The sequence below is a fragment of the Agelaius phoeniceus genome, chromosome 3 (genome assembly GCF_051311805.1).
Source record: "Agelaius phoeniceus isolate bAgePho1 chromosome 3, bAgePho1.hap1, whole genome shotgun sequence".
In the NCBI taxonomy this organism is placed as follows: domain Eukaryota; kingdom Metazoa; phylum Chordata; class Aves; order Passeriformes; family Icteridae; genus Agelaius; species Agelaius phoeniceus.
Window position 1 is genome coordinate 103,186,333 of NC_135267.1, and position 22,790 is coordinate 103,209,122.

At 38.1% G+C, this 22,790-nt stretch overlaps 1 protein-coding gene across 8 annotated transcripts in view; it reads right to left on the reverse strand.

Moving 5' to 3' along the window:
- The window catches only part of LCLAT1 (lysocardiolipin acyltransferase 1), a 112,032-nt gene that overhangs the window by 42,793 nt on the left and 46,449 nt on the right, over positions 1-22,790 (reverse strand). For all 8 annotated transcript variants that reach the window (XM_054629336.2, XM_077176036.1, XM_077176034.1 and 5 more), the window contains 2 exons: positions 16,358-16,504; positions 7,705-7,821 (listed from right to left, as the gene is read on the reverse strand). In XM_054629336.2, coding sequence (XP_054485311.1) covers positions 7,705-7,821; positions 16,358-16,504 — 264 coding nt within the window. The remainder of the gene's footprint in view (positions 1-7,704; positions 7,822-16,357; positions 16,505-22,790) is intronic.

Consider the following 22,790-nt stretch of genomic DNA (forward strand, 5'->3'; position numbering starts at 1 on the left):
CCTCTCTACTCAAGACTGCTTGAAGCAATTATCTGCCTTACTAATAAACCAAGCTGTGCAAAGCATTTGGTAATAGCATGTGAAACAAATAGATGCCAATACTACTCCTCTGTTTATAAGAATTAATTTCAACTTCAGCAATAATTAAATATGCTACCAATCCAACCAATATCATCTGCAAATTCTTGGATCAGTGGCTGGCAAGAAAGGGCAGTAACTAATGAACTTGTACTTTACCTCAGGCTCACCTATTGTCTGTCCTAAGTTTTTAAAAACAACCATAAAGCTCAGTACTCAAAACACTCAAATCAATGAATAACCTTTCAAAACACACACCCAGAGAGATCCTGACCCAGTCTAGACCAGCAAATACACCTTGTTACCCACACTCCTGGTCCACCACCTAGTCAAAGTACATTAACTACTCGAAAAACCTTTCTTAAAAATTCTTATTCTTAAAAATATCTTCAAGAGGAAATAAACATAAAATCAAAGAGCAGGAACATTTTCATAATTCTGAAGAAAATTATTCTAGTTTTCCTGAAAAATCATTTTTCCTGAACTCATTGGTGGCCAAGCTTAGTTTTTACATATGCAATCTGATGAGCTAGCATTGTTCCAGGCCTCCAGTTGAAGCAATTAAAAAAGTCCACACTTGCCAAACATTACCACATCGTTACCACAGATACTGTGTATTCTGAGTCAAGGGAAAACAGTGGAAACCTCTAATACCACTGTGGGGTAACTGCTGGCAAATGGTAAGTTTTTAGTATGGTTACCACTGCAACTATTAATAACCTGTGAGGAGGTAAATGGAAAATGATCCACTGCATGGTGTATCTGCTTGTCACAAGCCATGACTCACACATGAGAGACTGCAAGGGAATTACTGCAGTAGGTGGACGTTGAGAGGCTCGAGAACGTAAAACCTGAAATATTTCCGATGAATACCACAGATGTGTGGTGACTCAAACATGTCACCCTGCAAACACTGAAGGGACAGCGATTCTTACACCATAAACCCTCCAGTGAAAGGCTCTGCTCCCTTCTCAATAGCAGTAGGGGTGGAAAGAGGAAAGGATGGGGGCTGACAGAAAAGAGTGGTTCAGAAAAAGCAAATCCTTCCCTGGAGGAATGAAACAATGGACTGTTTTCCACAGAGGTGGGGCGAGCAGTGTAGAATGTTGCTCCAGTAAGACATGAAAGAAGAGAAACAGAAACTTCAACGTGTACCGAAGGCCAGAAAATATCTAACAGAAAGCTGGTGCTCATTCTGAGAAGTACATCACAGCCAACACACGCAGATGTTTGCAAGACATGGTAATCATCAGCAGTTAACATGATTCTGGAAAAAGTCGAGCTGCCCTTTCCCATGTTCCAGAGTACAGAGACAACTGTCAGCATTTGCAATAAAGCACCACAGCCTGCATCCGATTTTCTGCTTTGCTGAATTTCACAGACATGCCCAGTGATAAAAGCATGCTTTTGAACCAGGTCTCTGCTTTTTTTTTTATATGACTAATGTTATGAATTTTTTACTGAGACACAAAAGGCATAAAAAGTATGCAAGCTTCAATTTACATACTGATATTTCTGTATCAAAGGCTATGCTATTTAATGCACAGGATCCAATTCTCATAAAAGCAGAAGATCAATTACAGCAGTCAGTGAAGCTCTAATATTGCATTTTCAGCTAAAAACTTGCTCAAAGCTCTTTCACAATAGCTCAGTAATTTCAGAGTATCAATCTACTTAGTAACATGACTCTGGGAGGAACACATGCATAGAGGAAAAAGAAATCCTGAAGAAAGAATTTCCTTGCATTAAGGAATGATGGTTTAGAGCTGCTGTTTAATCTCTGCAAATCTGATGGACGTACGGGTGAAATTAGTTGATTGAGGACCCAAAGCTAAGGCTGATGTGGACACTTATGTTTTCCTATTTCAAAAACAGACTGGTTTTAGTTTACAGAACTGAGCAACCAGCACAAACAGGCAAGAGCTGCTCTGAGAGATGGCAGTGCTGGTCAGTGTGCAAGCTCTGGCCTTGCCAAAACCCACAGAAATTTTGGCAGTGGTCCAATGTATAATTCTAGGAGTCAGAAATCTGTTCAGTCACAAAGAGGGAGGCAAAATTTTGTTGAAAGAACAAATCTAACCTTTTCTGTCATTTGATGTGGGGCCTTTCTATGTCCTATACTTTTGCTACACACAAGACAAATTATGCATAAACCTGGAAACTGTTGCAGTCCTGCTACATAGCTCTGAGCACATAAAGCCTCTGCAGGTGATTCAGCAGACACTTCTCTGATTGAGACCCACATGCCTCACCTAATATATATGTGAAGAGGAAAGAAACTATGTAATCAAAATAAAAAGCAGTTTATTTAATATGTACATCTATTCATTCATACACCCCTTACCACAGCCTGAACATTTCAGTCAATGAGTAGACCTGATTTTCACACTTGCATCAATTTTCTCTTTAAAAAATCTAACACACTTAGAAATTGGTATTACTTTGATTTATGTTTGAAAGAACAAATGGCACCTGCCTTGTAAGCTGTAGGTGCTTTGGACATAAGTGTCATCAACACCAGAAGACAAGCCCCCTGGTAGCATTTCTCACTGACATTTCATCAACTCATACAAGCAACTCCCTGCCTCTCTTTCAAAGTCAGAGTAAGAAAAAAGCTCTGAGTGCTTATAAACTCTGGCTACTTCAATCTGAAGGGTTTCATTAATAAATATTCTTGGTGCACAGCAAGATGTCCAGGCACTGCTCACAAAGACCTGCTGCCTAACCCTGGCTACTTCACACCTCAGCAAAGGGGAGCCAAACTGTTCAGCTTTCAGGAACTGTTAATCATCATCTCCTATTGACTGCCTTCTACACTGATCTGCAAATCACAAACTGTTTCCCTACATTATTAGCTCAAAAGTGCCGTGTAAGCAAATTGCACCAGAACCCAAATAAATGTCATGAAGAGTTCAGTATATAAATATGCATATCTGGATACTCTAATTCCCAGAAAATCTGAATCTACACTACTACTGAATCTACATAATAGTCACTAAGCATCCCAGGATTAAAGCATTTACAGTTTTATATAGAGATAACCTGGATTGAACACCTAAAGAAAACTTTCCTGCCCTAGCAATGAATCAGGTTGAATACCTGCATGTAATTACTTAGAGCAACTGTAAAATCCAGGTATGAACATCAGAAGATACAGATTAGCTTCAACTGTGTGTATATAAACATTAATTTTAGGGCAAAACTATCAATTCTGAATCAATCATGGAAAAAGGGTGAGAATCACAGTTTCTTTCCATCAGTAAGAATGTGCAATGAAGGCAAGCATGTTAAATGTGTATCTTTGTTTATTTTGGGATCCTGCAGTTGGCAGATGTTATCTGCAATATTTTTTTCAGTTGGCTAATTATGAACCAGAAATAAATTCAAAGCTGAAATACTATAATAAGACAACCAATTCTGACTAGTCATTATACTGTACAACCAGTAAAATACAAACCCCACAATGGGAACATCCAGTCCAATGTATCCAGCTATTAAAGACTGTTGATGGCTGTAGAGGAAGTGTCAAAAAGAGGTCAGTTTAAATTTAATGTTGGCAGAAATGACTGTCTACAAAAGCATGAATAATCTTCTAATGATGCTTTAAAGTGTTAGCTCTGTCTTAACACTTACTGTTTATTTAGTCCTGAGAAAATGCTTAAAAGCCATGAAGCAATTTCAAGAAAACATTCGTAAACAGCTATTTTCTCTTGACAGACTATTTGGCCACAATTACAGATATTATGCCAAGATAATATATGTAATTCAATGAATCCAGACAATATTGAATCAAATCAAACCAGTATTATTTTCCATCTCTTTGAAACTGAGCATTCAAGTCAGCTGAACTTTCAATGTCATTTGGCACTTCAGAAAAAACTTTACAAAATATAAACAGGTCTGAAAACCTATACATAATTTCTGAGTAACCTCCTGAAACCTCCTCTTATAGAAGGATCTCACAAAGTGGATCTTCAAGAACATTATATAAACCACAAATGTTTTCAATTAACATTGCTAATGGCATGATTTTATAAAAGTCTTATTTAAATTCCTTCAGCCCTTTTCAAAGTCCCACATTTTGTAAAAGGAGATGATTTACCTTAACCCAAGTTCTGCCAAAAATTACTCCACACATAACATCTACTCAAAATTTCAGGCTTAAAAAAAAGGATTAAATATGATTTTAGGAGATGGCTAAAGAGAGGGATTAACTAAAAAAAGTAATGATCAATCCCCATTTTGGAGCCTGGAGTTCACTTTCTGTTGTGCATTCACATGTTCTTCCTCTCTCTTTCAAAAAATGCTCATCTTTGTTCCCCAAAGAAATACAGCAAAAATGTTTTTTTTTTTTACCAGATTGAATCCTGGTAAAAACGATTCCTTACAGCTGAGACAAGACAAATGATTCACTTGATCAAGTGAACAGAATTAGAAAGAAGCAAATCACCTATTTTATTTTTCTTAGCTTTCCATCAATAGTCAACTAACCAGGTATCTCTTGCCTGAAAACTAGCAACAGCTGAAGTCCTTGTTCTCTTGAGTATATCTATTATTAATTATACATCTAAAGCATATTCATAGTCTGTGTTTACTCTTGGGTGATTCTGTGGTTTCTATGAATAAGAAGACAACAATGTGATAATTTAAAAATAAAACAATTATTTTCACTGTTTTGGCACTTGAGCATAATGAAAGGAAAAACCAGTCAGCTTCTGTGTGGGTTTCTGTTTAGAAGAGACAGCTTAGGGGGGAAGAGCTACCACTTAGATGAACCAGAATGGGGAAAGAAAAGGTATGAGTCAAAAGCCAAGGAGATGTAAACAACTTTCATTGGGTTTTGGCAGACATCATATAGATCTTTTTTTTCTTAGCTCCCATAATCTCAGCAGTGACTTAGAAACCATCACCACAACATATATGGGCCAAAGAAACCAAACAGTTGAATAATGACCCTGTAAGAAAGAGAAGCCAGCCAGAGGAGTTTGAGTGCTTTTGGCCACCTATGGAAAGCAAAGAACAGGTAACTGCTCGGTTTATGCTGGCAGGGCGCAGACAGTGCTTCCTCCAGGAACAAACTCCTTTGCACAGATACAGGCAAAATTTTATTGAAGGTTATTTTCACCTGATTCTTCATTTCCTATTCAGAAGGGTCACTAATAGTCATTTTTATATAATAATAGGTAACTCTTTCATGCTACAGCTTGTGATGCATATTAATCAGGCTTCTTGCCAAATTAAATTAGTTTCTTCAACATTTGAAAAGCAGTTAAACTTCTAATTACATTTTTCCTCTCTTTCATCAACCTATTTTTGGAGCAAAATAATGTACATAGGCCTGAAGAAAAGACACCTGAGCCTCAGGAATGGAAAACAGCCACAAGCCAAAATGTATTCACAGGAGAGCTATAGGGCAGTAAGGTTGTCATCTATGCACAAAAATACTTTCAAAGACATAAACATGATGTTAAAATCTCCACCACTCCCTCCTGCATGTTGAAGTCACACACACTGCTTTGTGCCTGCAGGTATGAGGAGTAAAAAAAGAAAATAAATCTGGTTTTATGATTATTACTATGATTGTAGCATTAAGACAATTCAGAAATGGAGACTCAGGTTAACACTATATCCCTTGACAGTCCTGGTTTTATTTACTACTGCTAGCATCAGAAATTAGGATTATAAGAAAGCATTCTATCAGTTTAAGTTATAACTCAAAGCAGAGATGCACAATAACACCAAGTACCAACTGGGCCATCTGCATCTGAATACCAGCCTTGAATATCTATATTGTACAGATGAAAAGATAAAGATTGATATATATCTGCACATCTATAAAATATAATGAAGTATTTTAAAATGCAGCAACTACAGACGGGTTATATATATATGCACACATATATAAAAAAACCCGAAACTTTTCAACACAAATGGTCCCCATTTTGCACACTTGGAAGCAGTTGAAAACCAATTCTTAAATTAAGAAGTAATAACCAAGTACTTTAAAATGCTACTTGAACTACCTTCTCCCACACAATTTACTACATAATAGCATACAGTTATAATATATATAGCCTACAACGCCTATCAAAGTATCCAATATCTAGTAAATTCAACACAAAAGGGACATTAATATTTCACACAATATTTGCCTGCCTTAAATAAAAAGGAGATGTAAAACCACTTCAAAGGCTGGACCGTTATTGTTTTTTCCCCAGCTTTCTACTGCATAAAATCAGTTAATCAGCCTCAAATATTTTCCTTTTCATAACCCAACCGCCTAATTTGCAAAGATTGCTCATAGAGCAATGGAAGAGAAAAACATTTTTATAAAATTAGAAAATTACTCTATACCACAAAGCTTGCTCCTGCAGCAAATACAGATTTTTTAAAAAGTTATTAATATTTCAATTGGAAAACATTTCTTTAACTGAAAATTTATTCCAGTTTGAAATACTGTTATGCACTAGGTTAACTTAATGCTGTGAAGTTTTAAGTATAGGAAGCTTTTGAAACTGTGTATGTAGCAAATTTTTTTACTACAGCAAATTGAGTAATAAACATTCAAGAGAGATGAAAATCAAAGGTGTCCAGCTCTGAATGTGCAATACTAATAGGGTCAAACGGATAAATGGGATTGTCCAGCTGGACAAAATTCCAAAGCGCTTGCAGCGATTTTAGGGTATCTGCTTAGAAGGAAGCAGGTAAAATGCAAGCCAGGTCTGCTTCGAAAACCCAAGCAAAGATTCCAGCTAGAAAAAAGCCTATCAGAAGGGCCCTATTCTTTTCAATAATCTCAAACTTCTTCTTCTGGCATTCAAAATAACCAGCATGTGTTAAAGATCTAGAGTTGCTTTTCCCAGAAGAACCAGCCTATAAAAAAGTCACTTCATATCTACTGTACATGTTTATTTTCCTCAACCATATATCCTGCAAATATTCACTCATCTGTACTTGAATCCCTGCCACATCTCTACCATTTAAAAGTTACATCCTGATGGCCTCAACCTCCTCAAAGTGCCCATTCCCAAAACAACTCCCAGACATCTCAGTGTAACAATCACATCTTCATACTCTGTTCTCCTGTAAAAGGGACTCAACCCTAACACCTAGATTAATACTGGGATGGAAAACCACTTCTGAGTAAAAAGTAAGTATCACACATTCGCTTGCCACTACCCTGCCAAGCAGCACAACCTGTATTTCACACAGCTTCTCTGAGTCACCATCACCCCAAACATCTGGCAGCACTGGGCAGCTGACTAGCTGCGTTTCCATGCTGCTGTGCATTCCCCTTGTCCATTTAACCTAACAATTAATTTACCCAGCTCTCAGAATTAAACCCAGAAGCCTTTTCTGAGAGGGCAGTGACATACGTGCCTGTGTGTTCAGTGTCAACCATCCACTCAGGGTTGAGGACGGTACAGGCTGAACTTCCTTGAGATTTTTTCCACTGGTTTTCTGAAGTAAGACTGCTAAACAAGCTAAAATACTTAAAACTAAACAACACAAAAGTTACTTTCATTCCCTGCGTACCTCCTGATGATGTCAGTGTCTGTTATCAAGTCTCAAATCTCTCCATGTTACAATCATTTTAAAGGAAAAACAAGGACAGGGCAGGATTACCTTCCCTTAGACGCTCAACCACAAAGGTGAATCCGGTTGTTCGTGGGTGTAAGACGTACTCGTATTTTTTCAGTCCGTTCTTCTCAGCAAATTCATTACTGCGGGCTTTGGTATTGTCTGAGGAGAGAAGGAGAAGCAGCACTTGGTGTTACTGGGCACACAGACCATGGATTAAATGGAATGATAACACGACAGGAACGGCACAACAGCAGCTCACACAGTACGGATGTGGAGGCAGACACAAGTGTGCTTTCAGTTGGCCATACCATGGTATGAGGAAGAGCCATGTGGATTGCAAGAAAAGCCTTTTTACCCTCTCATTTCATTTTAGCAAATCATCAGCAAATCTTTCATACTTTATCAAATGCAATCTGAAATTTATAAATTAATAGTCTGTTAATAGTTCTCTGTACACTTCCATACCCATTCTACAGTAAGATGTATTAAGTGGCTCAATTGTGTTTTGGGGTTTTTTTCCAACTCAAAAGGCCCAACATTATAGTAATGTAGATTCGATATTATGAACAGAAATACCTTGAAGTCAGTGTTTAACCACATTACACCTATTTCAGAAAGAAAATATTAAAAAGAGGAAAGCAGTTAATCTAATAGCTTAAAATGGTATTTTACATCTTCATTCTGAACTCACCATGCTTTGTTCATCAACCTGTGCTGCACATAGTTCCCCATTTTAACTTTTTGACCAAGCACCTCAGTGCCACAAGACATGCCTGCCACTGTACACAGAGTACATGCAAGGCAGCTGGAAAGCACCATGGCTAAACACCATGACAAACGTGTTTCAAACCTCTGCTAATAAAAAAAACTCATGAGAAAACCAAAGGCCTTCCAGAGCTCGTTGCCCACTAAGAGAGCCCACTAAGCAAGGAAGACAAGGACACCAAAGCAAAAACTTCTGGAGACAGGTGGAGAAGAGGCAATTTGTTCTCCTGTGATGTGCAGGAGGCTCATCCAAGCAGCCTCAGTCAACAGCCAAAAGGACTTTGCTGGCTACACTCAGCTCTTTACTGTGGGCCCTGCTGTGCCTCCCCTGGGGCCAAAAGGCAATGGACATATGCAGTGTTCCCTTGGAAACATGGAAAAAAATCAATTTGAGCAAATAACTTATTTAATAACTCATATTTATGAAATTTTACAGGTGCTTAAAAGACAAAATCCCAGCAACAGATGTATGGAACAAAATCACTGCTGGAGCAATCTATTTTATTTTTAAAGCAGAAAATTCTTTTTTAAGGGTCCACAGTTAAACTTAACAGAGATGGGAGATAAAAGTAATGGAAAACATATCACTGTTTAATCATTTAACATAACTGATACTTAGAGATAAATCCTTCCTTTTACAGTCCTCCCAATTTTTCCTGTAAAAGTACAATAGCACAAGCGAACAAATCAACAGCAGTGAGAGATTTCCTTTTTGCTGTAATGCAACATTCCCCTATCTTTCTTTTGTCCCTAAATTATATGACCTCTTTATTTCTCAAAAATGCTGGTGCCCCTCCTAAAGGTTTGTCAATCAATTAATAAATGCTATAATATATTACCATACTAAGTATCTTTTCCCTATGACCTACTGTTTCCATGCCTGAGAGAGCTGCTTTTCATACATGCAGACTTTAAGATTCACTGCACAGATCTCCTGACCATGTGATTTGGAGGAAAGGAAAGCTGTTGCACAGTAGCCAAGCAAGTGATTCAGCAAAGAGGATCTAAAGATTTAATTCTTGCCAAATTGCCAAAACATACAAATACTTGAAAAATATTACAACTTCAAAAAGCATTGCTAAAATTATGGAATGTGTGAAATACTAAAATTACACTTGGCTAGGTAATTTAATTTATCTTCCCTTGGACATATACATTATGTCTTTAACCACATGGTCAGAATATCTATTTTTGTCTGCTCAACTACTACTCCATTCAATACTGCAAATGACTATTCTGAATCAGCAAAGGGGACTTGCCTTGCAGACTCCCACTGCAATGGCAAAACTCGCAAAGGGAACCATGAGCCAGACTTGGAATGGCTGAAAAGGCAACAGAAATCTGGTAATTATTAAATGCTCCTCCAAAAAAACCAGGTTCTACCTCTTAGGTGCACCAGTATTAGCTCAAGAACTAAAACTATTTTCTAAGAAATGACACCGATGACCAAGTGTGTTCCTATAAAAAAATGCCAAAATCAAGAGTTCCTTTCCAGATTCTGGAATGGTTCAAGTAAAATGTTTTAAATTTATTTATCACAAAAGTTCTTAAGGTAATGTACTGTTGTTTCCAAAGGACAGAAGTATCATATTCATCATTTTCAGCATATCCAAGTTTGGGTTTCACTTCAGAAAATTTGCAATCTGCAAATCAAGTCAATCAGAGCTTTGAGACACAAGTGCCATATACATCTACAAAAAGGTAAGCAGTCTAAAACAAGAATTCTAAGTTTTAAGGACCTCAAAGTGCACACAGTTAATGAGCACTCAGAAGACCTATCTCTGTGTATCTTCTCCACTAGCACTTTGCTTCAGAGGCAGCATGAAAGTGCTCCTTGGTGTTTTCAAAACACTCCTACTTGCACCAAAGATAAGCAAGGAGTGAAAGGACACTTATGTTCTCTGAGTAAAACCCAACTGATGCCGCAAGAAAAATCTGGGACCTCCAGTGCTCATCACCTTGAAGTAATCATCTTCAAACTTCTTCTAAGTGCACCTCCCTGTACTTGGCAAGAACTCACTGTAAACATCTGCAAAACATCTTCCAAATTTCCCTTTACTACACTGCCTTTGTGAAATGTGTGAACAGCTGGACATCAGCACACTGGCCAACACTATTCAGCTATTTCCTGACATTTGTATGCCTGTCTTGCCTCTGGACTGTAAGTTTTATATAACAGAGACTGCTCCCCTCCCTTTTTGCATGACCCTAGTGTAATGGGATTTTACAACTAGAATAATGCTCCCAGCTAACACAACGATCATTGTCATCTGGAAAAATCATCTCCCTCTCCCCTTCCTAACAACTATAAAGCCACAGGTCTTTGTGCATTAAACATTATTTATTACAGCAAGTCAGGAAGGTCAATGTGCTCTGATGATATACTGAAAGCAAGGGTAGCATAAGCCTCCACACTACAAAAACAGTAGGAATGATGCCCTTCCTCCCCCTTCTGTAATCTTGGCATTGGAAAAACCCCAGTTTCTTGCTCTTTTATTACTTATGAATAAATGTTCTGACTGCCATCTCATCCAATGTAAGGACCTTGGTGCCCACTGCTGTTTGGGATCCTTGTGCCAGACACCAGTGCCCAAACTTTTTGGGGGAGATTCAGAACAAATTCAGCTGCTCAGAACCAGAGCCAACAAAAGGCAGCACATGCAATGCTCCCCATTCTATGAAATCTAGAGTGTAGAAAACTGATCCAGGAAATTAGAAACCCATTTTTATATCCTCAGCAGCTTGAGGGAATTCACACAACCAATGCCTCTTTAAAATCCCATAATCAATAGACCAGGCTACACTGTCAGCGCAGCAAAGCTTATGCAGATGTCTTATTGTTCCACAGGCAAGTTTATAACAGTCTTAGGTGGAATAATAAAAAAAAAAAAAGTGAAAGATGCCTAAAAACTTCCTCAAAAAGAGGAAACACATGTTCTTTTCTTCAAACTACCAACACAAATAGCTTCAAGTAGCTCTTGAAACAGGTCCTAGAAATGCACTTAGTTTACCTCAGTCTCAAAAGGTCACTCACATCATTTGGTTGACTAAAGGTAATGTCCCCTATCACCAAGCCCTCTGAAAAGCTGACCAAGTGTTGCTTTCTAGGAACGAGTATTTTCTTTCCTACACTGTATTTAAGTCAAAGCAAATTTAGTCCCCAAGTTTTTGCTCATCATTCCTATTAGGAGTATTTTAACCCTTTGGTTCTATTTGCTGTTAAAAAAAAATAAGGAGAATAACTTATTTTTATGGAAAGCACCAGTTTATCTACTGAGGGTGATGTGGGACATGTCCAGGGCTGCTTCATGCCCTGTCTCCTCAGGTCTCACACCAACTTGCCTCTCCTCCCCTGTCTCCTTCAGCAAATGCATGCAGGCTCTCAGAGTATGTTCTTTGGGGTGTTGACAGGTGCAACCATGCAGTTTATTTGAGTATTTAGACTCATCTGCAGAGCAACTATCAAACTACACAAAAAGACAAGAATTTAAGAGTTCTTGCCAAAACTTCTTCATTTTTTTTGTGCTCCTGTGCCACCTTTGGTAAATAATTTGATTATATTTTTCCCATTTTTCTCTAAATCCCATTTGCCTCACTCTAAAATTACTGGAAAAGCTCAAAGTCAACATTTTCTAGAAGCACCACGCCTCAAAATTTCATTTGAAGTAACTGAAGGAAGAAATGTTGCTAACACATTTTCTTGATTTTTGAGTTACAGATTTTAAACAAGTGCTCCTGAAAAGCTGTGCATAAAACTAACAAATTCAATTTTTTTTTAGTAAAATGGTATTTTTAGCTTGTGAGCTGAAATTTGATATTAAGTACTACCTTTTCCTTTAATTTCACTTGTGATAAAAACACACTGATAAAAACATGCATGTTCTTCTATGACTTCAAGTACTCTCAAATTATATTAGTACCAGACAGTGAAAGAATAAATGAGTACTCCAAAAGTCTCTCAAATTGGATAAAAAATAAAATCCTCATTTACCTATTAGAGGTTTGCATAGAAATGATAAAGCTTTATTGGCTCACAGTTAACACTTTGAGAAAAAAATGAAGCAATTTTTCTTACTTGTGCTACTTTCAACCTATTCCACATTAGAGTTACCCCTTTCAGTGCTTCTGATCAATATTTTCTTTGCACTACCAAAGCACATCACATCACATTTACTAGCAAAGTTAAAAATCCAACTGCAGATCTTTATTACCCTCTGTCATCCACATCACATCACTCCTGCCAAAAATCTGAACTTCAGCAAGCTTTCCTATTTGATTTTTAGCTGTTCCTCAAGGAAAAAAGCTCTGTGCAATCACACTCTGTCCACCTGTTTGTTCCCCTTAACTTTTGAAGCTATTGCCCCCTGCAAACGCCGTTTATCGGGGACAAGAGATTCAAAGATAATCCGGCCCAGCAGAAGCTTTAGAAAACCCTGGGTAAAGGCAAGCTTCTGTGAGTAGAGATGTGAGTCAGGGAGAGTGCAGGGCAGGCTGCAGGGCTGCTGGTGTGCCAGGGCTCTCAGCACAGCATGCAGAGCCCCTCGGGTGCCCCAGGACTGGCCGGGGCAGCACAGCCCAGGCGGCAGTGGAGCTCTGGGGAGGAAACGTCACACGGAAGGGAACACAGGGGAAAAGGAGCACTGGTGTGAAGAAAGGAACATGTACAGGGATGCACACACAAATCCAGAGGAAATGAGGCTGCACCAGGCACAGAGCAACACAGCAACTTTTTTTATTTTTTTGCTATTGCTTTCTGAAGAGTTACTACAAACAATCTTGTAAGGAACACCAGGAAAAACAAAAGAACAGACAATATGGTGGGTTGTATTCCAGATTTCCAGCAGCATGAGACTCATGGTTGCTTTGTTTTCCTCAGGGCTTCAGAAAGTCTGGCTACACGTTTACCTGCTGAGAGCTTCTTTTTAAGCAATTACAACAAAATACCTTTGAGCTTTAACCTTCAAGTACTCCAGAGTGAAAAGATGGCCAACCTATCAGAAATAAGTATACAATTACGTAATTATTACCTCAGCCCCTATACAATCCAGTCTGCAAATACAATGTTCAGGGTTCATGACATTACTATTTCTAAAATTTATTTCTGTAGCATCTTCCACAGCAAAGTACTTCACCACCTTAAAGTCAGGCAGTAGCCCATATAAAAATACAGTCTTATTTTACATTTCCTGGAAATCTCATTCTTGAATACCTGCAAATATTATAAAGAGAAGTAAATCTATCATTGTCACATGCCCATTGAGAGGATAAAGAAATGACAGCAGCACAGAGCTGCACAGCAATTCTGCTATTCAGTGATGTAGAATGTTACTCTTCATTTTAAGCACCAGAGGAATTTTGATTTCAGAAGTAGTTAGCAGTTTTACCATTTGGCCAGAAAACAAGAGTCACTGCCTCTATTTTTGCAAAATGTTCCCTACAATTCTGAGCAACTGTTCAGAAAAAAACCCAGTTTATTTCTTACTCTAAAGGATGGAACATGAAGTTGCAACAGGTCCTAATATGTTAATAATGCAACATTTTTCTGAAAATAATTTCTTCAAAAGGGTACATACATTATGTTCTAGCATTCTCATATGGCATACATTTACTGCTTGGTCAGGATTAGCTTGTCAAGAGAATTTTTTCTGTCTCCTACAGTATTTTAAAATGTATATTAAGTAATATTTCCTGTGAAGACAGTCAGAGAGGGAGAGCTATTTACTTCCAGAGAAAAAAATACAGGGTTTTGTCCATCTCTATTCATCCTTTTATGCACAAATGTAGTATCCAAGTGGCATTCAATACTTGATGGCAATTTAAGAGTGGTAAACACCGGACAGTTTAACATGTCAGAAGCCAGCACAGCAGTGCCCTATTGTCTTCCCTATCCATCTCTCCATCATTCCCATTATTCTGCTTCCTCCTGGGCTGCTCACACGCACCTGTGGTGGCTTCAGCAGAACAGCACAGTTAGTACATCTCCATTGGGCTTTGTGAAGTTCATGAGAACATGTTACACAGGCATAAAGAGGGGAAATCAGAACAACAGAATTATCTTACCAAAGGGAAAAAAAATCTGTCAACAACCTGTGTTCAGAAATTCAATTAGCTTTTATTTTTAAATTAATTAAATAAAGAAACTTGTTCCCATGAGTTTCTCAGTGGAGGATATAAACAGCTTACACCCAAGTTTAGCCTAAGTAATTTAAATCAGTTACTACAGCACAGAGAAAACCCTGTGTTTCCTTAAGCAGCTTTATATTCAGGTGGGAGCATCCTCACCACTGTCTTTTGGACTGCAGCACAAATGTTAACACACTCTGGCTGTCTCAGTCCTCAGCCAAATCTTTTTTAAACCTGCAATACAAAGCTTCCTCAATTCTTTAAAAATCTGTTGTCTCTCAGGAATACCAGATTCCTCTAGAGATTAGAAGGCATACAAAATTTATGGATAAATTCTAAACAATCCAATTCTTTCAGACATCTTGAGATGTCCGTTCAGAGAGTGTGAGTGCTCCAAGGAGGTGTCTCCTGACTCTGTGAGTAAGATACAGATTGTACCTCATAATTTAGAACTAGGAGGAAACAGTTCCTCATGAATTCCAAGAAAAAAAGCTGAAGTGAGATAATTTCATAGAATCTTGAAATGGTTTGGATTGGAAGGGACCTTAAAGATCACCTTGTTCCAACCCCCGGCCACGGGCAGGGTGGGACACCTCCCACTATCCCAGGTTACTCAGAGCCCCATCCAGCCTGGCCTCGAACACTTCCAGGGATGGGGCATCCACAGCTTCTCTGGGCACCCTGTCCAAGTGCCTCACAATTTTTTTAGTGAAAAAAATTCCATCCTTCTTCCTATCTTTAGATACAAGATAATTCAACAAGAGATGTCATGTGAAGAAGTTCAATGAATTTACCTTCTTTAAGGAAAGCTGATCAAGTGATAATTCCCTACAGTGTGATAGCATCTGAATACTACACACATACCCATTTTAAGGATATTTGGAATATAGAAGGAAAAATAGCACCATATGCTAGTTATTTTTATACCATGTCTACTACTTACTGACATGGCTTTGCAATAAAATATGATTTGAGAATATCTGCAATGAAAAGTATAGCAAAAATCTTTAAAATAAGCCAAAAGTTAGAAGCTTAATTGCAATTCATTTTCTATTTAAAGATAGTACTTATCAAATCAGGCATCATGCTGGAGGCACAAACCACCACAGAACATTGATGCAATATTTTCTTTTATAGGCACTTGAGTTGTCTTCAACATTGATTAACAGCTTCCTAATGATACCATAAGATACCTGTATCAAGGTAGATATTTGATTAAGAATTAATACTACAGGGCCAAACTCATTACATTTACTCCTATGATAACCTCAACATTTGTTTTACAGAGATATTTCCCTTACAGAGGCAGATAGAGACTGCTTCCAGTACTTACATGGCCTAAGGAACAAGTATCTCCATGTTCCCCTCTTAAAACACTGGCCAAGAAATCAAATAGAATCATTAGTCCTTTTCAATCCCTCTTTGGGATTGAAATTGATTCCTCATTGGTATGAAATGATTTTGTCACAGTAATTCAGGAAATAGGAGCATGCAAGTGATATATTCCAGGTCTTGAAACCTGCTTTTGCTAATGCAGTGTATGTACAGCACTGACCAATAAAAAGCAGTGTCAATCAGTAGATGCTTTGCAACGTAAGTTATTTCAGGCAGACTGGCAAAGTCTCCCGGTGGAACTGTGTTTGTGCCTCTCACATGAATCAGCACATTATTCGATCATTTACTATCATTTCTACTACCCATGAGAACCAAGTCTTGATCCTGCCTTGGACTTTCTTAAACTCTTTCCGTAAACAACAAAGAATTTCCATGTCGAATATTCCCTGAGAAGATGACAAGTGCAGCCTACCTGTGAGATCAGTTCCCTCTGGAAAGATGAGGAGTTGTAGTGGTTCACGAATGTCACAGAAATAATCCAGCATTTTTTCGAAGTGACTCTTGTCATCCTCCCACTTCCTCTGAACGAAAACAAAGGCTGCAACCTGCATCGCCCAGCCTGAAGTTTAAAAAAACACAGCTTCAGCAACATTTCACTCTGATACTTCCACAGTGTCTGTAATTCCAAAGAACTTTATAAATTGTGTTAGACCCAATCTGCTGCCTGCCTGTCATCAACTCTGATTAAGAGCACTTGGTTACCTTGTAGAAAGAGTTTTGGATTGGTAAAAAAAAGAAAGTGTAAATGCATTCAAAACTCAGACCAAGAACTGGGTAAATGCTGTCCTGAAACAAGGTTGTAGCAAGATGGGGGTTGATCTCTTCTCCCAGGCAACATGCACCAGAACAAGAGGAAATGGTTTTAAGTTGCACCGGGTTTAGATTGGATACCAGGAAAAAATTCTTCACCAAAAGTGCTGTCAACCTAGCCCTAGGAACAAGCTACCAGAGGAGTGCTTGAGTCACCATCCCTGGAAGCATTTAAAAGCTGTGTAGCTGCGCTGCTTAGGGATGCAGTGCATAGGGATGTGCTCAAACTTGATAATCTTAAAGGTCTTTTCCAGCCTAAACAACGCCATGATTCTCTGAGGTGAAACATTTAAAACCAGAAAGTATCTGTTCCTTTGAGGGCTTTATTACATATAGCTCCTTATAATTTTCATTACTCACAGAAGAAAATACTTTCAGCTTTTCTTTACACTTGATTATGGAATAAAAAAAATTATCTATCTATTTGTTTGTATTAATACACACAAAGATTTGCAGCCTACCATCAAACTGACAATTTAAGGCAGTGAAGTAAGTGCAACTGCTGCTCAGCCTGCAGCTCAGGGGTCCCACCCCACTATCTTCAGTATCTTCTTGGCTCTTTTTGGCACAAGTATATAGTGTACAGCATATCACATAATATTACAAGTTCTGTCCATTAGCTCAGACAGCAGGATGAAAAATCAGGGCTCCAGCTCCACCACATGCCTGAGATGCTCCCTTCCTAAACAGGGCTCAGAAGAGCATGACACTGACTTGCCACCAAACGTGGTGAGCTTGTACCTCATCAGAAAACCTGCAGTGAGATCCTGCACATCAAAGAGAAAACATCACAGCTGCCCATTCTCCTCTTTGCTCACCACCATTCTCAAAGCCTGTTTTTCCTTTGCTGGTGACTTACAGCATGTTATTCTTGCCCTTCATTACAGCTCCTCTTCACAGGATTCCTTTATATTCTGTTCATAGCAGTATCTCATAAGGACCACATGCTAGAAAACTACTTATTAAAGTCACTCATTTTTCCATCAACTTTGTAAGTCAGTCAGCCTGGAAAATACATTAACCTGCTGCATTATCTGTTCTGTATTGGTCAGAAACATTAATTGTACTGTTAAAGATTTGTGACCTATATCATGAGGTAAATACTTCTTATTTTTAAAAATCAGTTAAACAAATGGAACATGAATAACTAACAAGCTGTCTGCAATCTGGATCTAATGCATCTCAGATATCCAGACCATCAGTGATATTCAGATAACTGAATACTAGAAGTGGTTATATGACTTAAGAAAAGAAATGCCCAGAATGCAGTCTCAGCAAATCTTTTCATATTTGCATACTATATTTGTGAAAAATTCTTTGTAAAGGAAGCTCAACTTTGACCACAACATTTTATGTGCATTTATGCACCTATCACATTCCCACATCTGCAGTATCAAGAACTGTAATTACAGCTTTACTAACAGCTTTACTATCCATGTTTAACAATGGAAGGAAGGAAAAAAAATAAAAGTACATTTTACAGTAACTTTAAAATAACTGATGCAATTTAACTATGCTATATTTTGGCATGTAATCATCTTCTACTGTTACCATACATGGCAAAAAATGGTGCTACACTAGTATTTGAAATTTAACTAATCAGGCCTTCATTTCCACACTAGTGTTATATAAAGAGGACATCTTTTCATACCAAATGGTGCCCAAGCACTTGGTTCCTCTAGAAGATAGGCGGAGACTGACAAAGCTGCATCAGGGGAAATTCAGATTGGATGTCAGGAAAAGCTTCTTCACTGAAAGGGTGGTCAATCACCACAGCATCTCACTTGGCTGAGTTCAAAGAGCACCTGACTGATGCTCCCTATCATGGTTTGGCTTTAGGCAGTCCCCTGAGGAGCAGAGAGTTGGACTTGATGGCCCTTATGGGCCTCTTCCAACTTGAGATATCCTGTGATACTTCACCTGATATCAAATTCATAAAAATGGACAGTACAAAGGACAAAATTCCACTGAGCAGAAACAGAGATGCCTTGAACCATACCATTTATAACTGAGAATGCAGATGCTCCACAGGACAGAGTGGAAAAATACACAGAGATTAGGAAAGTTCTGCTGTGTTTTCCAATTGTTCTTAGCCCTCAGCCCAGACCTTTTGTATGTTTTATGTACATAGGACACTACACCAAAATTAGTATATGGAAACCTCTACTGTGCTAAGCCATTTTATTGTGTGGTATCACACATCAGGCCTAAATTATTCAGTCCTTGTGTTCTCATTGCAGCATAGTCTGTAGGCTGAAAGAATGGAAGCAAAAAGCAAAGTAAATGCTCACTTATAAGGAAGCCTGCTGATACTTTCCCAGGTCAGCAGCTCCTTAGGAGTGATTTGGGTCCATAAGAAAGGAAATATGGAGAAAGGTGCCAGATCCCATCCTCTCTCCTACCCTTCTTCATGCAGCACAAGGCTTTAAATTATATCAAAACTTGCACATAAACTCACTCTAGCTATCATTCTTCAACAGCACTGTGACCGTCCAATTATAAACACCTTTAGCTACCAACAAAAGATGCTGCTTGGGTGACTTGTACTTTACCTGACTAAACTGCATAAAACAGAGGATAGAGTGCAGTAGGTTCCCATTCCTGCTCTAAGTGGTGGTGTTATATATGGGCTATGAATAATTAAACAGAAGCTGTAATGTAGTGACAGTACAATGTCAGGGAGAAGGAGTGGGAAAGGAGTTGGGAGGCATCCAGTTTTTAAGATAAACAACAGGTTTGATTTTCTAACCTTTCCAATAAATAACATCCAGTGTTCTGGAAGAATGTGTCTGCCTTTAAGTGTATATCTAATTAGATAAAACAGTCCTGACTGTTCAAAAGAGAAGAGATTATCTAACAGATAGATGACTAAGAGTAAAGGACCAGGGTTTCCTCCTGACTTACCCCAGCACGGCACACTGGGCTGAGCTATTTTACCATCTATGACCGTGGAGAAATTTCCACATTTGCTCATGCTTCAAGGCCTCCAGGACACAAAACTGTGCATTCTTGATTTCTATAAAACCCTAGTTCATGCACCAGTGGGGACAGGGCCTGCTGTTCTAGTGTCTCACCACCCCACCAGTGTCAAGTGGGTAAGGAAACCTCACTTTTCCTTGTCTTTGTGCAAAGCAAAAGCAACTTTTGCTTTGATTTCTATTCCAGTGTGTCTGCATTGTGCTGCAGCAGAAACACCATGTTACAAATCCAAGACACGATGTGGTGGGCAAACAGGAATGTGTGGGGAAACAGGAGGAATTCAGTAAATCAATGGGCAGAATGAAAGGTTTTGCTAATCAGTAATATTTATGAAAAAGCAGCAGAAGGCAGTCCCTTCTCATGTGCAGCCTGCAGTAAGACTTGCTATTCAGTTTAGGTCAACATATTGTTCAACTGAATTAAATATATTTTGCTTTCTTTGCACAGCATTTCTGGTTGTCTAAAAGCTCCTGGACAACAGGAATTTTCCTAGCAAAGGCAGCATTTACTTGACTGGGGAAAAATGGCTGTCTTTGGATTTGCAGATTCTTAAGAAATCATTGATGACAAAAACACAGCAGAGAAACAGCAAAGCTAAAGAAACCATAACAATGCACATCCATTTCTTTGCTAAAATAATCTTCTTATCGGAGCCGACATTTTGGATGACTAACATTGCTTGCAAAGGCACACAAAAAGCATCACACTGCACAGCTCTTGTTCCAAATTGCCAAACAACAGTGCAAAAACTAACCAGAGAGAATAGCTAGCCACATTGACCTTTAAATCAACATTTCAGAGCTGAAAAAATAAACAAGCAGCTTAAAATCTCTAGGAACACAGACACAGTAATGATATGTATCCTATTAGGATGCAATTCTGAGCAGGAAAAATAAAAGTCCTTGCACAGAAAGAAAAGCCTGCTATTGAAATAGAGAGATGTGCTGTACATCAGAATTTTCTTAGTGCCTTGGGGATAAAGCAAACTACAGCTTATGCAGGTCAAGAATTTGCAGCATTGTATTAAAAATGCTAGCTCCAAGTCTAAAGCTTTTTAAATTCTAAGACCCTGCACTTCTATTTTCCTAACCCCAAAATCCTTTAGAAGAAAACAACACTCAAAGCTGAAATTTCCTTTATGTGTTTTCATTGCAAAGGTAATTTGGAAGTAAGCAGATACCAAACATGGATGTGACAACGAACAAAAGCAAGAAAGAGCTGAGCTGTGCCAAAAAAAAGCCCTTGTTTGGTTTTGTATCACAATTTTATCTACACAACCTCAGAAATTAGATATCCCCCAAAATGTCACATCTCAAAGACAGATATTATGGCTGATATTGAAAGCAAGCATACACACACACACACCCCTCAAGAAAATGGTATCTTCAGTATGTTACCTGTAGCAATGTAAGAGAACAACTAATAATACTAAAACCCCTGCAAACAAGTTCAATAAATGATTCAAAATTACAGAAAAAAGTAGGAAGGTAAAAGGCCCAAGTATGGGGTTTGCTATTATATTCATTCATCCTCTCTCTTTTCTACAACTGGATTACTCACTGTTTCTTCATAGCACTATCTTGGTCAAAAATAAAAGCCTTATTCAGTGTGTCTGTATTCAACAGGAGTCTGGTCCTGATCAGGGCTTTTGAGGCATCAGGGAACCAGACATCCAGGTTTAATAAGGGAAATCACTTGGGAGCTCATGATCCCACTGTACACAAATAACTGGGCCCATTAACAGTTTGTTACTCCAAGTGTTTTGCTGCATAAAATTACCACAAGGCAACAAGTATGCAGTTGTGAATGTTCCCTGTTTCAGAGATCTGTGGTACTGAAAAGATGCTGGCTCACAGAAAATCACACAGGAAGCCAGGGTGTAAAGTTACTGTGCATTGAGTTTTAATCAGTATAGACTCATAAGCACATTTCTGCAAATTCAATTAGAATTGGGCATTTTGCTGTTGTTCCTAGGTAGTTTTATGTCTAAAAGTCCAAAGCAAATAATTTTTTTTTTAATATTTAATGTAATGGTTTGAGAGCAGAAACTAGAAAAATACAGAAATACAGAAAAAAATGTTTCTTGAAACAATCTCGTAAAGTACAATCTCTGCTCCTGGCAAGTTTTCTTTAACCATGCTCATTTCCAATAATTTAGTTAATAGGAGTATAATGAATTGAATGATTACTATCTTATTGGGTGAATTCTTTAAGCAAATTACAAGATAAACTAAGAGATAAAATTCACAAATACAAATTCACAGTAGTGCTCTTGGTTTTATAGTGAATCATCAGATTCAGTCTATTTGTTAATTTGATTCAATATGTGAGGTGTTCATTTAAAAACCACCATGCTTTTGCTATTGCCTTGCACTAACAGACTCTGAACATTAATCTACATCTGTTTAAAAATTATTTTTATGGTCATGTCCAGTTTATGTTCAGATTATCTATTTCATATATATATCCCTATGTAGTCTACAATGCATTCTATAGAATATCATGTCCTTCAACATATGTGAAGCCTAACCAAATTTTTTTTCCCTACTAAAACAATTAACAAACAGCAATGTTAAAAACACAGATTTTCAAGGTAACTGAAAAAAAACCAAAAATATTCTGGTCTTGCTCTGATTAGCTAGTTTTATCTTTGACTTCCCCATAGTTCTCATGCATTTATTTCAGTAACAAATTATTCCAAATTTTATGTTCATTTATATCATATTCAAGTCTTAATGCTTTCTTAATTTCCTTCGCTCTGCTTCATTCTCTTGAGGAAGAATAAAAACTTCTTCAAACAAGGTTTGCAGCACAAGATTTCCTTGTCAGGGCAAGAACAATGTTGTCAACAAGCTAGTCAGATACAGTGGCCTGTGAAAATATAACTGTGGAACCTTCTAGAAAGAATATTCCATTGAAGAATTGGTATCTCTCAGCCAAGGAACAAACACAGAGCATGTGAAAGCAGGTGGGAAAGACTCATTACAGGAGCAACAAGATATGTGTGCATATAAAGCACCCAGAGATATACCATCTTCTTTCAATATTCAGTGCCT